Source organism: Chrysochloris asiatica, unplaced genomic scaffold, assembly GCF_000296735.1.
Source record: "Chrysochloris asiatica unplaced genomic scaffold, ChrAsi1.0 scaffold00007, whole genome shotgun sequence".
Classification (NCBI taxonomy): domain Eukaryota; kingdom Metazoa; phylum Chordata; class Mammalia; order Afrosoricida; family Chrysochloridae; genus Chrysochloris; species Chrysochloris asiatica.
The window spans coordinates 34776692-34792591 of record NW_006408525.1 but is presented as its reverse complement, the minus strand read 5'-3'; the positions used below and the strand labels follow the sequence as shown (position 1 = coordinate 34792591).

Here is a 15900-nt window from a genome sequence, read left to right as displayed (position 1 = left end):
CTTCCAGAAGTGAGCGGCCATGTCTGAGTGGGCCATGTAGCCTCCAGGAGAGAAGAGCAGCCTTTGACTGGGAGTCAGCAAAAAAAAAAACAACAACCAGGGAAGAGAGTCCGACAGCTACAGGAGCTGAACTCTGCCACACAGCTGTGAGCAGAGTGGAAGAGACCCCCAAGCTCCAGAAGGAGTGTGGCTGGGCCAGCACCTCAACTGCAGCCTTGTGGGACCCTGAGTGGAGAAGCAGCTATGTCATGCCCAGACCCGTGAGGAGGGAAGCGGAGAAACAATAAATGCATGCTGTTTTAAGCTACTACGTTGGTGGTGATTTGTTATGTTGTTGCTGTTAAGTGCCAATGAGTCAATTGTGGCTTCTAGCTGCCCTGTATAGAGTTTCTGAGGAGTGGCTGGTGGGTTTGAACTGCTGACCTTGAGGTTGAAACTGATCTTGTGGTCCAGCACATTATCCTACAGCTGGACTGCTGACCTGGAGGCTCAAACTGACCTTGTGGTCCAGAGCATTATCCCACAGCTCCAATAGATAAATAATACAGCTGTCTACCATCATCAGGAATCCTGGTGTGGCGCTGTGGGCTAATGTAGCAGACTGCAAGGTCGGTGGTTCAAGCACATCAGCTGCTCCTTGGAAACCCTATACAGGGTCGCTATGGGTCGGAATCGACTCAACGGCATTTCACAACAACAACAACAACCATCACAAAAGTTCACCCAAAGTAACCAAACCCACAATGTAATTTAAATATTGGTTACTCTCAACCTGGCACCATTGCAAAAGTAAAACAGAGCCAATGAAAAGCAAAACCTGACCTTTTAGGATTAGTAGTACTATGTTAAAATTCTGCTGACACGAGGGATGGTTGGAAGGATGTATATACACATCACAGTGGTGTTCTGCAGGAGAATCAGCAAGATGACTACAGAAGAGGAAACATGCTTAACCAACACCAATGAGACTAGGTAGTTTCGATCCCATCTCTGGCAGGTCTGGTTTATAAGGGCCCTCAGTCCTGTGCCCTATCTACTGAGGAAGCCCCACTGTCCTGCTGGTCTGACACAGCCAGGGTCACAGCTTGCCCCCATACTCACACACTGCTCGCTGGTCTCTGGGATGAACTCCCCCTCACTGTTGATGCTGGTGTAGGAGCCCTGCCGGGCGATGCGCTGCTGGCGCTCTGGCACATAACCAGGGGGAGGTGAGCTTCGGCCAGGATTCTGGGAGCCTGGAGTGTAGAAACAAGGACTTTGACAACACAGCCCTGGACATGCAGCTTTCGAGACAGGAGACTCGAGGTCAGGATGTGACTCTGATGGACCATAGCCATGGAAGTTGAGCTCCCTGAGGCAAACAAAGTCCCTTCCTAAGAAGAAGGAAACTCCAGAGATGGAGCACAGCACTAGAATACATGTGACCAGAACCCTGGACTAACCACAAACCAGAATAAACCCTATAATGTCAATTATTATTGAATACAATAATTCCTTAATAATGTCTTTCTACTCAAATTCCTTTTCCTCATTTCTCACTACTTCCTTCCATCCTAGGATGAACCTAGGAAAACGGTCACCCCATCAGCCAAATCTTGAGGTTTTAGGGAAAGGCAACAGGTTCTACATCTCGCTCCATCTCTGTGGGCGACCCTGTTCCTCTCATCAGTGCCTCCCCTTACCTGTCTACCTGTAGCAGGTCAGAAGGTCCCCTCAATGGTCTGGCAAGGAACAAGAGGCTACTTCCTTCATCCATATCCATTTCCACCCTTCCCAGCCATCATGAGTGGTAACATTACCCTACATCGACACGGTACTTTTATGTTTAGGTGGACCTTCAAAGCAATCACTTCATATGATTTTCAACATCTCTACAACAGAGGTCAACAGACATTTTCAGGGTGCTTACGAAGTGTCAAGCATTCTGCAAGGTATTTTTATGTTTATTTTTTCACAGAATCCTTCCTTCAATCCTGAAGATAGTAAGTATTTGCTTTACTCAACACAGGAGTAAATCAAGACTCAAGGCGCTTTTTATTTCTCAGGAGATATACAACAGCTTTACAATAGATATACAAAATATACAACATATATACAAAATGGATGTCAGAAGAGACACTGAAATTTGCTCTCCAGCATAGAGATGCTAAGCAAATGGAAGAAATGAGGAGGTCCAAGAGCTGAACAGAAAATTCCAAAGATCAGTTCAAGAAGATAAAACCAAATATTACAACAAAATGTGCAAAGATCTGGAATCAGAAAACAAAAAGGAAGAACACGTTCAGCACTTCTCAAGCTGGGGGAGCTGAAGAAAAAATTCATGCCTCAACTTTTGTTATTGAAAGATTCTCTGGGCAAACTATTGAATGATGCAGAAAGAAAGCATCAAGAGAAGATGGAAGGAATACACAGTCACTGTATCAAAAGGAAATGGTTCATGTTCAACCGTTTCAAGAGGTAGCATATGATCAAGAGCCAATGATACTGATAGAGGAAGTCCAAGGTGCATTGAAGGAAATGGCAAAGAACAAGGCACCAGGAATTGATGGACTAAAAATTGAAATCTTTCAAGAAAGTGAGGAGGTACAGGAGGCACTCATTCATCTCTGCCAAGAAATTTGGAAGACAACTATCTAGCCGACTGATTGGAAGAGATCTGCATTTGTGCCCATTCCAAAGAGAGGTGACCTAGCGGAATGCAGAAATCATCGGACAATCTCTTTGATATCCCATGCAAGTAAAGTTTTACTAAAGGTAATACAGAAACGGCTGCAAGCATGCATTGACAGAGAACTTCCAGAGGTTCAAGCTGGACTCATAAGAGGCTGTGGAACGAGAGATATCATTGCTGATCTTGGCTGAAAGCAGATAATATCAGAAAGATGTTTACCTGTGCTTTACTGACTACGCAAAGGCTTTTGATTGTGTGGATCATAGCAAGCTATGGACAACATTGCGAAGTATGAGTATTCTGGAACACTTAATTGTGTTCATGAGGAATCTGTACCTGGACCAAGAGTCAGTGGTTTGAACAGAACATGGGAACACTGAATGGTTTAAAATTAAGAAAGGTGTGCGATAAGGTTGTATTCTTTCACCATACTTATTCAACTTGTATGCTGAGCAAATAATCCGACAAGCTGGGTTCTATGAAGGAAAACGTGGCATCAGGATTGGAGGAAGACTCATTAACAACCGGCGATATGCAGATGACACAACCTTGCTTGCCGAAAGTGAAGAGGACTTAAAACATTTCTTGATGAAGATCAAAGAGCACAGCCTTCGGTATGGATTACATCTCAATGTCAAGAAAACAAAAATCCTCACCACTGGACCAATAAACAACATTCTTATCAACGGAGAAAAGATTGAAGTTGTCAAGGACTTCATTCTTCTTGGATCAACTATCAACTCTCATGGAAGCAGCAGTCAAGAAATCAAATGACGTATTGCATTAGGCAAATCTGCTACACAAGACCTTTTTAAAGTGTTGAAGAGCAAAGATGTCAGCTTGAGGACTAAGGTGCCCCTGACCCAAGCCATAGTATTTTCAATAACCTCATATGTATGCAAAACCTGGACAGTGAATAAGGAAGACTGTAGAAGAATTGATGCTTTTGAGTTATGGTGTTGGAGGAGAATACTGTAAGTGCCTTGGGCTGTCAAAAGAACCAACAGATCCTTTTGGAAGAAGTGCAGTCAGAGTGCTCCTTGGAGGCCAAGATGGCCAAACTTCGTCTCTCATACTTCGGACATATTGTCAGGAGGGACCAGTCACTGGAGAAGGATACCATGTTTGGTAAGGTGGAGGATCAGAGAAATAGAGGAAGATCCCCAACAAGATGGACTGGCAAAGTGGCAGCATCTATGGACTCAATCATGGCAACAGTAGTGAGGTTGGCCCAGGATCGGGCAGTGTTTCGTTCTGCTGTGCATAAGGTCGCTATGAGTTGGTACGGACTCGATGGCACCTAACAACAACAATATACAACAGCGCCTTGTATTTTACAATTAAGAAAAGAATACCTCTATAATGCTGATCTACTATATCAAGAAACTCTGGTGGCACAGTAGCTAAGCACTCAGCTGCTAACCCAAAGGTCAGCGATTCAAACCCACCAGTAGCTCTGTAGGAGAAAGATACAGCAGTCTGCTTCAGTAAAGATTCCCAGCCTTAAAAATGCTCTGGGACAGTTCTACTCTGTTCATAGGGTCACCCACCATGAGTCGGTATCGACTCAATGCCAATGGGTTGGGTTCAGCGCATTAGCTGGTAAGCTGGAGTGGTTTACCATTCTAATACCACTGAGGGACATTTGGCATGCAAAAGTGCTATGTGATCACTAAGCCATGCTTTTCTGTCATACATACTTCCAATCTAGGAAAACAGGTCTCCTGCTCCTAGCTAAGCCGCTTTTTCTGACTGCTGTCTTCCATGAATCAGAGAAGACAAAGTTGAGGCCAGTAATTTGCATTATTTTTCCCTTTCAAATTCTACTAGGCAAAATAGAAGACCCAATCACCAGAAGGCTCAGGAAAGCTGTGATGATACCTATACACAACTATTTCCGACTGTTTCAAAATTTAAATATAGGGCTCTTATCCTGAGCCCTTTTCCTGTTCTGGAGGGAACAAATGTATCCTGCTACAGAGAAAAGCAGAAGTAAGAGGATCCTACACTCCTTTATCTCACACTTCCCACACCTTCCAGACTCCTGTCCCAGGAGAATGCCCGGACCATCCCGCAACAAAGCAGGCTGCTTTCCTCATTGGCTGGTTCCTCAGTCCAGTTAGGTGCTGTAGCATGAGGTTCCCAGAAATTAAACAGAAGGCTCTAGAGGGGATAGCTACAGAAGAAAGAGAGAACGAGTTTGATAGCTTAAGATCTGGGGGGAATCTGACTGATTCTAACATGGTAGATGGGACCAATAAACTGCCGACCCCTACCTTCCTTTCTCTTTTAGTAAAATACACAGAACAACAACTTTTCCATTGTAACCATCTTTAAGTTGAATGATACAGCAGGGTCTAAGCATCTACTGAGAGGCTAGTAGTGTGCAGACATGGCTCTCTGGACACGGTAGAAGAACAGTCAGCCTAACACATTCCTGGCACTCAAACACCCTGACCTCGGGATGAGTCCTTCTAACCACTCTCAGAAGGAAGGAAAATACCTTAGTGGAGAAGCCACAAGGAAGAGTAGGGGCAGGGGTGGGGTGGGGTGTCCTTGGAAGACAGTTTCTAAGGAGGCTATCCTTTTCCATGTTCTTTTAAGAAATGGATTCCCACCTCCCACATGAAGTTGGTCACTGGAAACACATGACTCATTTCAGTTGTGCCCAAGACATTTGAATAAATTCACCACCAAGAACTTTTCCAGTATCTTCTCTGGAGACATCAACACAAGCTCCTCTTGGGGACCACTGACAATTATGTGTCTCACTGGGGAAGGCTAATATGGGGTCTTCCATAATCACTCCCCCCACTGGACTCCAGAGTACAGAGTACAGAGACCAGAAACAAAACTGCTGAAAATTGGCATTAAGTTTTGCTGGATTTCCTGCTCCAACACCCATGCCTCTATCCCAATTCTGGATAAAGAGGTATCTGAGCCAGGCCTTTCAAATGATCTCAAAGTCTGTCAAGTTTTCTAAGCCCAGGCAGAAACTGAAGCTGCTCTTGGAGTAAATTTGGAGATATAGATAGATACGAACTAACAGAGTAATGAAATTAGTCAAGGCAACCTCAAGACCATAAATGATTTCCAAAAAGGGTGGGCATGCCATTCAGCACAGTTGTGGAAGGGGAAACTTCTCTCCGAGGTGGCTGGTTCACCAGCTCCCTCTGAGTGATCCACACAGAGAACAGGTGGCCCTGCTACCATATAGCAGGTAACAGCCTTTTTTTTCTCAGAAGCACGATACAGGCTAAGGTGGGGATTTCTTGAGTGTACAGGGAAAACTGGGTGCTACATTTCTCACAGCTCACATTCAGAGCTGTTCTGACGTACTTCACTAAAGAAGACATTCAGGCCCACAGCATATGAAGATCATTAACCAATGTTGTTGTTGTTAAGTACCATCGAGTCAATTCAGACCTCTAGTGACCCTGTATAGGGTTTCTGAGGAGCAGCTGGTGAGCCTGAACCGCCGATCTTGCAGTTCAAACAGGTTTGTAGTCTGACACATTAACCCACAGCGCCACACCAGGACTCCAGTCGAGAGTTGCAAATTAAAACAACAATGAAATGTCCTCTTACCCCAGCATTGATTAACAAAATTCAGTAACACAGAAAACAACAAATGCTGGTGAGGGTGTGGAGAGACTGGGACCCTCCTACACTGCTGGTAGTGGGACTATAAAATGGTGCAATCACTGTGGAAAATGGTATGGGGCTTCCTCAAAATGCTGGAAATAGAAATACCATATGAGCCAGCAATCCTACTTGGTATATATCCTCAAGTCATGACAGCTGTGACAGGAACAGATACACGCACAGCCAGGTTCAGTGCAACACTATGCACTGTAGCCAAAAGATGGAGTGAGCCTAAATGCCTACCATCGGAAGAATGCTTAAACCAAGTGTGGTGCATACACACAATGGAATACAATGCAATGTTGAAGAGTAATAATGCATCCGCGAATAACACAGATGAACCTGAAGGACGTTATGTTAAGTGAAATTAATTAATCACAAGAGGACAAATAATGTATGAGACCACTGTTATAAAAAATTAAGAAAAGGTTTTCTTGTTAAAAGAATATCTATGCCCACCCCCTCCATACACAGAGTAGACAGGGATGGGCAACTTGGACATTGGCTACCCAAAATGGGGGGGAGGGGAAGGACACCTACGAAGGCGAGAAGTGACTGGCTTACAGGTTCTCAAGAGGGAGCCTAGATCCAGAGGGTGTGGAGGAAGGTAGAATCTTCACTGAGTAGTAGTCAATCTGTCTAGGTGGGGCTGATGAAAGGAGATGTGGATACGTCTTTTGTGACACAAGTGAATAATTGTTATCAGGAATAATTGTGAGGGTTGGAAAGGTAAAGGTAGACATTTTGTAGCAAATGGATGGGAGTGATTGACTTTGCAATCTAGGAGCGGAGGTCCCTGGGACCATCAAGGGAGAAGAGTGGGGAGTGGGACCCTACCCAGAGAAGCAGTGATGCCAAAGATGGAGGCAGAGACCATGACGTGGAGACATGGAGCAGTTGGGGACTTTAGACCCAGAGAGGGAGAGAGACTGTGTGCTGATGACCCGGTGGCAGGCTTACAGGGTATACCCTTTGGTTGGTCAATGATGCATGGAGTGGATTGTAACCATGACAATGAAACGATATATGATAAGATGAATGTAAAGCTAATGCTTGCCCATGTAAACTATTACATAATTCACACACTCACACACACACACACACAAAAACAGATATCTATGATGGTTACCAGGAGTGGAAAGAAAGGGAGATTTATTCACTGGGTACAGAGTAGACATGCTAACTTGGGTGAGAGGGAAGGCAATGTACAACAAGACGAGGTTGGCAGAGGCAACGCAAGAGGTAAAGTGAACAGAGGTCAGTGCTGTTAACTGATGGGCATGGTGGGCAGTACAGTCTGTGCTGGCATGAAGTGTATGGTTTGTGGAATATGGGTCTGATGATCAGTTCAGTAAACCTTCACTCAATTCACAGTAAGTTACAAAAAATCAGAGCTGTTCTGTCTGCAGTCATTTGGACCGAGGATAAGAAAGTGACTCCACTTTAAGTGTCCTAGCTATTGAAAACCATGTATGTACCTGGCCATGTCCCTTGCCATTGCAGAACAAAATTCCAGTGCACATGTGGAAAAAATGTTCATTTCTTCAAGCCCTATCAACTCCACAAACACAGCACAATTTAACTTCTTGCTTAGAAACACTGGCCACATGCCTTGTCCACCACTCCTGGCTGTGGATACAGGGACGACTTGGTTACCCACCATCGTAGTAGTCTAACATGTTCTGTGGAAATTCGGTCTGTATGTTGGCAAAATTTGCCAGCAACAAAGCAATCCTGGAGAAGCAAGCAGGGTTGGAATGTGGAAAGTGGCTCTGCCACATCAGTCCTGTGATTTAAACTCTTAGCTCAATTTCCTCACCTGCAAAAGTGCAGGGATCTACCTCATAATCTTTTTGGAAATTATACATGTGATGGTCTAGTGTGCAGCAGCCTAGGTGTGCATCTACGTAACACTACCTCATGGTAGGAACTCAGTAGCATTCCACTCGTTTCCTTTACTCTAGGTGGCCGATATAATAGGCTAGACTCAAGGTATGTTAGACTAACTAGTTAAGAGCTGTATCTCTCCTTTTTGGTGCAGCCCGTCACTCACACTCGTGTGAGATTTAGCAGGTTTTCTGTTGCTCCTGCTTAGTCACAGGAGCCTCTGGTTTTTTGCCATAGCATTTGTAGAAGCACTGCACCTGGTCTAGGAGGCCTGGTGACGCAGTAGGTTGTGTCAGGCTGCTAAACTTCAAGCCAGTGGCTCAAACCCACTAACTGCTCTGTAGGAGAAAAATGTGACAGTCTGCTTCTATACAGGTTTACGGCCTTGGAATTCCCATGGGTCCATGCCACTCTGTCCTGTAGGGTCACCAGGAGTTGGAGTTGACTCCAGGACAGTGGACTTGGCTGGTTTTTTCTGCACCTGGTTTCCAGCCTTGATGATGTTGAAAGACAGGTGCAGCTGTGGCCCAGAGCAGACACAGGATGGTTCTGGAGACCCTGTCCATGGCAGGAGCAGTGTGCTTCTGGATCCGGGGTTTCCTGATTGATTAGAGAGGAGGAAGCGGTCCCCTTGGTGGCCCCAGTTCTGTTGTGTTTTAACCTGGAGTCTGTTTCTCTGTTCCAGTGATTCAGAATGTGCATAAAGTCTCTTCTTCCTGAAACTTGCTACAGTGAATTCTGTCCTAAAACACTGAGCGCTGATCAATACACTTGGGAGTGAAAAGGTATCACACCTTCTACTAGAACAAATCGGAAATATCTCTTATAGCAGAGGGAAAGAAAAACTCCCTCTTACTGATGAAATCCCAGACACAGTGCAAAACAAGCCTCAGACAGAACAAACTCCCCTCAATCTGGTACACGGAGTGTCTGGGAAGAGCCATCTCTGGCATAAAATATCCAGGGTCACCTCCTGACTCCCAATGTCTTTCCTTCATCAGCTGCCATCAAACTCCCCTGGTTTTGCAGGTGGGATGGGACTACCTCACATGAGGCCAGCTCAACAGGCCAGGAGGGCTCTGGGGGCGGGGGGGATAACCAAGGCTTCTGAGCTTTTATTTCCAGCCAGAGACTTTCACTTTTTCCAATACACATTGCTGCCTGCAGAGAGCCAGCCTTGTTATCTGATGGGCAGGGGGCCAGGGGCTATTGTGCACAGACCCACAGCTTGGGGCAGGAAAGGGAAGTCTCCCCCAAACCAATGGCTATCAGAGGAAGCGAATGGAAAAACCAGGAGTTGGCAGAACTGCTCCAGAGCATTTTCAGTTTTGTTTTTATCTTCATTTCAGAAAGCAGGAGCCAACAAGACGCACACAGTGGTCAAGATCAAGTGAGACTGAGAGCTGAACAGGACTGGTCAGTGCTTCCAGAGGTACCAACTGTGGTAGCAGGGAGTCTTAGCAGGATAGTACAAACCACAGTGTAGCCCAGGGACAGCTCACCCTCCAGGGCTCTGAAGGCAGACATGGGCAAGGATAGTGGGTTTGTCAGAACACCCATTCCTGGCATCCATCTATGAGTGCCCAGGGACCTCACATCAGCACTGGTGCAGTAAAAGAGAAGAGCAGTGGCCCAGGACTTCCCATGAAGGCAAGGTCCTGCTGTCCAGGGCTTCAGCTGTGGGCTTGCTGCATATCTCCCAGGGCCTGTCGGCTCTCTGCTAGCCTCCTACACCCAGAGCAGCACAGTCCGAGATAAGCACTCTCCCTAGGGCATGCTGAATCTTTGGCTCTGGCCTCTTACTCAAAGCTGAAAGATAGGCTCTTGATCCCAGCCCTTCTCCAAGTAGCCTCCTCCTCAGGAAGGGGCCCCCACAGGGAGTCCTAGCCCTGCGGCCACAGCAAGTACAAAGAGAGCTTTTTTTGGTCACTGCCTATTTTCTTTCTTTTTTTTTTTTTATTAAATGTTTTAATTTACAGTCTCGGCTTTTAGGGAAGGTTTTTACATTTGTCTGTGGATACCCAGGGCTCATGTATGAGATTACTAACAAGCATTACTGAATAATCAGATGAGGGACAGTTTGCTATGTCTACTAGGTGGCTAAAGTCTGATCCTCAGAGCCTATGGTTTGGACGGTCAACAACACTTGGGCCCACAGGGTCTTGACCTCTTGACCGGGTCTGCTAGGTCTGCATCAGATTCCCCCTTATTTATTGTTTGTTTAAGGGACGCTGCCTGACTTAGGCGGTCAGTGCGAATTCCTCAGTCTTACCAGTCATCGAAACTCATTGAAGCATGGCAATGGCTCTGTCTTAAGGTTGCCGAGATTCCACGTGATCCTTACCCGTCTCTGGCCACACGTCCACCATAAACAGCCGCCATCCGAGGAAGGCAGGGAGGGAGGAGATCGGCTGGGGACCCCATACGCAAGACGTTGCCAGCCCACCACCTGCTCTAAGGTGACCAAGCAGGATCACTATGCTGAGGTTCAATCAAGTTCTTAGGGGATCTTACTCTCTAGCAGGGGTAGCAAATTAGTAGCCACTCAGTGCTCACTTTGAGAATTACTTATATCAGAAATTTGAGCATGTAGCTGATGAATATCCACAGACAAGTGGGTATTATTCCACAACCTCCTAAAATGCTGTTGGATTAAGTTCCAATCAAGTTCTGGATTACTGAAAGATAACACAAATCTACTTATACTGTGAATAACCTTAGCTGGGAGTGTAATCTGGATACATTGAGTCTTATTTCCCTTAAGCGATCTTCCTTTCTCTAAAGCATTTAGTCTGAGTCTGATTTGTAAACCTTTATCTATTTACTCTTGGATCATATAGGCAAGACTAATATCCCTAGACAGTTGATTTACATGGGACTGCCTATTTTCTTGAAACCCCTTTCTCTCCTGGGGGGCAGGTAGGGGAAAGAATCATATCTTTCTTAGTAGAAGATCTTAACCAATCACTGCCCAATGCATTCGCAATGCTCACACCGGACTGGTACGCACAGAAATTTCAAAATTATGATTTTAGTTTGCTGGTGCTACCACCATGAAACAGCTTCTGGTCTCATCTAACATCACAGAAGCGTTTAAAAAAGCAAGGAGGAAAAAATGTTTGGCAGTAGAGGAAGATACTCACTTTGGTTTGTCCTTCACTTCCTGCCTCTGCAGTCCTGGACCAGAGCTGCATGTTTGTACCAAGTACAGCTCTCTCTTTTACTTCCTTGTCACTCTAAGTCACCTCATCCTGTTAAAATTCCCTTTTTCCCCTCAGCCCAAATAGCTCTGTTCTCCTCTCTGATGAAGAAGGGTACCCCCCTCCCTGCCAAGTGTTAGAAGCCCTCCCTCAGGGCGTTCTAATCATTCATTCCCTGCAGGAGTTGGCTCTCCCATGGACCCTCTCCCCATCTTCAATCTTTCCTTTTGCTGGTCTTCTCTTTTTTCAGAAACATGTCAGATCTCTAGCCTGAAAATGCCCTGACCGTGTTTCTGCTGTTCCGGTTAGCCACCTTTTTTTTCTTTTGTTGTTAAACTCCTTGACACTGGTTGCTCATCAGCCAATCACTCCTAGGTTACAGTCTGGTTTGCCTCAGTGTGGGATTCAGTGGTGAGGCAGAGAGAAAGATGGGGTAAGAACAAAGGCACTTAAGAAGATGTACTTGACCAGCTGGAGTCGGAATGTGGCAAGGACAATCCAGAAATGGTGTTTGAGCTCCACCTTCAAAGGGGGGTAGATTTCCATAGGCAAGACATGAGGAAGGGCACCTGCCTGGCAATCTCCCCAAGGGCTAACTCATTACCTAGCAGGTTTGGTTTTGTTTTATTTTTGAAGCCTGAGTTAGTGTGACAGACTAACTTGAATGTTCATGCTGATTGGGGAGTGGGGAGTGCCAGCAGGAGACTTCTACACAAAAGAGAGTCTACACCAGCGACTTCTTTGATCCCATTTCTCCTGCTCTTCTCTGAGTCCCTCAGGTTTTAGCCTTGATGCCTTTCTCTTCTCTTCACCTTTCCTGCTACTTCCACTGCACCAGCACAGAGCAAGCCTCAGATATTTGTGGATGAACCAACAAGCTCACGTCTCTTACCCTAGGTCCAGGTCTTCTTGTTTCAATGTCCCCAGCCAAGGCCTCCTCTTCACAACCTCTTAATATTCCCCTCCAGCTTCTCTCCTCTCCTGTATCCTTTGTAGATTCATCCTCCTTTAACTGACCACTAAGTGATGGGGTTCCTGGGGCTCAGTCCTACACCCCCTTCTCCGTCCAGAGCCTCTGCGTAGGTGCTCTCCCCTGGGCTCAGGGCTGCAGTTTGAGTTGTTTTATTGTTTTTCTTTAGCCCTGGTCCTTCCCCTCTGAGGTAGAGACCTGCATATCTAACTGTTCATTTGACTTCTCTTCTTAGTTGTCTCAAAATCACCTCAAATGTAGCATATCGTGAGGTCTGTGTCCTGGCACCGGAAGCCAGGCCATCTTCCAGCATTCCTGTCCTGGTGAAAGGCAGTGCCGCTGATGTGGATTCATACACCAGAAACTTCCTTCCTTCTCCCTGAAGGCTTACAAGTTCAACCCAATACCCAGTGGTTCTTAAACCTTTTTGTCTTATAAGCCTTCTACACTTTAAAAATCAAGAAACCTGAAGAGTCTTTTTTTTTTGTGGGGGCTGTATCTATTGATATTTCCTGTAATGGAACTTAAAACTCAGAAGGTTTTAAAACATAATACACAAGCATATATTCCATTAGCCATCAGATCAGTGACATCACCTCAGGCATATAACCTCTGGAAAACTCCACTGTTTACTCATGAAAGAAAGAGAAGGAAAAAGGCAAAGCATACTGTGGTATGTATTGTTATGGAAATAGTTTTGGCCTTGCACACCCCATGTCAGGGTCTAAGGAATCCTCCAGGGACCTCAGACCACACTTTGAGAACCACTGCAGTGCCCATGTCTTACCCGCTTTACCTTCTAAGCATCTTTCAAATCAGCCTGCTCTTTCCTCTTAGCACAGTAGTCGCCAGTTGAATCCATGCTTTCATCTTCCTTCACCTGGATCTATGCAGTACTCTTTCATTTTGGCCATTCTTGCCTCCCTCCAAACTACTTTCCACAATGTAGCAAGAATGATCTTTTAAAAACACGAATCTGAATATATTGCACCTCACCCCATTCATCTTCATTAAAAAAAAAAAACTCTAAAGTGCCTTTTCACTGCTTTCAAGATAAAGATAAAAATCTTCATTATGTCTACAGGGCTCTGCCTCCCTGTCCAGCCTTGCCTTGTCCTGCGTGAGTCATCAGAGTGGATCAGTTACTGTAAACTGGTAACTTTCTTTCTAAAGAGTCCTCACAGTTAGCTCAGTTGCTAACTGAAATGTGAGTGGTTTGAACTCTGTGGGAGAAAGATGTGGCAGTCTGCTTCCGTAAAATTGTTCTTAAGTGCTGTAGGGTCGGTACCAACTCATAGCAACCTTATGTACAACAGAATAATAAAACACTGCCCGGTCCTGCGCCAACCTCACAATCGTTGCTATGCTTGAACCTATTGCTGTTGCCACTGTGCCAACCCATCTTGTTTACCATGACCCAAGCATGATGTCCTTTTCCAGGGACTGGTCCCTCATGAAAGTATGTCCAAAGTATGAGAGATGAACTCTGGCTATCCTGGCTTCCAAGGAGAATTCTGGCTATACTTCTTCCAACTCAGATTGGTTTGTTCTTTTCGTGGTCCATGGTCCCTTTAATATTCTCCTCCAACACCATGGCTCAAATACATCAATTCTTCTACAGTATTCTTTATTTGTTGTCCAGTTTTCACATGCATACAATGGCTTGGGTCGGGCACAACTTAGTCCTCAAAAATTACAGCCTTAGAAAACCTACAGGGCAGTTCTAGTATGTCCTATAAAATTGCTGTAAGTCAGAATCTGTTGGACAGCAGTGGGTTTGGTTTGGGTTACCTCTTTCTGGTTCTAAGTCACATCAAACTCCCTACCCTGCCTCGGCCCCTGTAGTTCATCTCTTCCCACATCCTCTGGGTTTAATTACTCTCAGGTTCAGATCAGAGTCTCAGGCTTTTCTGACCCCAAATCAAGTCACATCTGCTGCTACACACTCTCACAGCACTGAGCATCCTCTAATCACTGTTTATGCTGTTGTAGCTTTTGGTAGGTGCCATCGGTACTGTCTCATAGCGACCCTATGCACAACAGAATGAAACACTGCCCAGGCCGGCACCAACTGCACAGTTTTTACTCTGTTTGAGCTCATTGCTGCTGCCACTGTGCCAATCCATCTCACTGGGGGGTCTTCCTCTTTTTATCCGACCCTCCACTTTGCCAAACATGATATCCTTCTCCAGGGACTGGTCCTTCCTGATAGTATGTCCAAAGCACGAGAGACGAAGTCTGGCCATCCTGGCTTCTAATGAGCAAATTGGCTTTATTTCTTCCAACACAGTTTTGTTTATTCTTCTCAAAATCCATGGTACCTTTAATATTCTTCTCCAATATCATAATTCAAATGCATCAGTTCTTCTACGGTCTTCCTTATTCACTGTCTAACTTTCACATGCATATAAAGTTACTGAAAATACCATGGCTTGGTTCAGGCGCATCTTAGTCTTTAAACTGACAACTTTGCTCTTCAACACTTTATAAAGAGATCTTGTGTAGCAGATTTGCCTAACGCAGTATGTCGTTTGATTTCTTGACAGCTGTTTCCATGAGAGTTGACAGTGGATCCAGGTAAAATGAAGTCTTTGACAACTTCAATCTTTTCTCCTTTTATCATCATGCTATTTATTGGTCCAGTTTTGAGGATTTTTAGTTTCTTTACCTTGAGGTACAATTAATATTGAAGGCTATAGACTTTGATCTTCATCAATTAAGTATTTGAAGTCTTCTTCATTTCTATCAAGCAAGGTGTCATTTGCATATGCAGGTAATGAGTCTACTTCTTGGATTATTTGCTCAGCATACAGATTGAACAAGTATAATGAAAGAATACCACCCTGATGCACACCTTTCCTGATTTTAAACTATTCGGTGTTCCCTTGTTCTGTCTGAACAACTGCCTCTTGGGTGTATGTACAGGTTCCTCAAGAGAGCAATTAAGTGTCCCAGAATAGTCATTCTCTGCAATGTCCATAGCTTGTCATGACCCATGCAATCAAAAGCCTTTGCATAGTCAATAAAGCATAGTAAACATCTTTCTGGTATTCTCTGATTTCTGAGAATACCAGAAAGATCTGACGTTAGCAACGATATCCCTCTTTTCACATCCTCTTCTGAATACAGAACCTTGAACTTCTGGAAGTTCTCTGTCAATATATGGTTGCAGCCATTTTTGTATTTAGCAAAATTTTACTTGCATGTGGATTTATGATACTATCTGATGATTTCTGCATTCCGCTGGGTCACCTCTCTTTGGAATGGGCACAAATACAAATCTCTTCCAGTCAACAGGCCAGGTAGTTGTCTTCGGTGACTGCCTCCAATGCCCCACATCACTTAGTTAAAAGATTTCAGTCTGTATTCCATCAATTCTCGGTGCCTTGTTCTTTGCCAATGTACCTTTTTTTTTTAAAGTTATTATTGTCAATTGAGTGAAAGTTTACAGGGCAGATCATCAGTTTTACATTCAACAAATCATATAATTTATTTCATTTCAATGATTATAATCCCCTGATGTACCA

At 44.8% G+C, this 15900-nt stretch overlaps 1 protein-coding gene across 1 annotated transcript in view; it reads right to left on the bottom strand.

The window, feature by feature from the left end:
• MAP3K3 (mitogen-activated protein kinase kinase kinase 3) overlaps positions 1-15900 on the bottom strand; it is a 64856-nt gene that overhangs the window by 8186 nt on the left and 40770 nt on the right. Inside the window, exon 7 of the mRNA XM_006833568.1 lies at positions 1102-1235. Within this exon, the coding sequence (XP_006833631.1) occupies positions 1102-1235 (134 nt within the window). The remainder of the gene's footprint in view (positions 1-1101; positions 1236-15900) is intronic.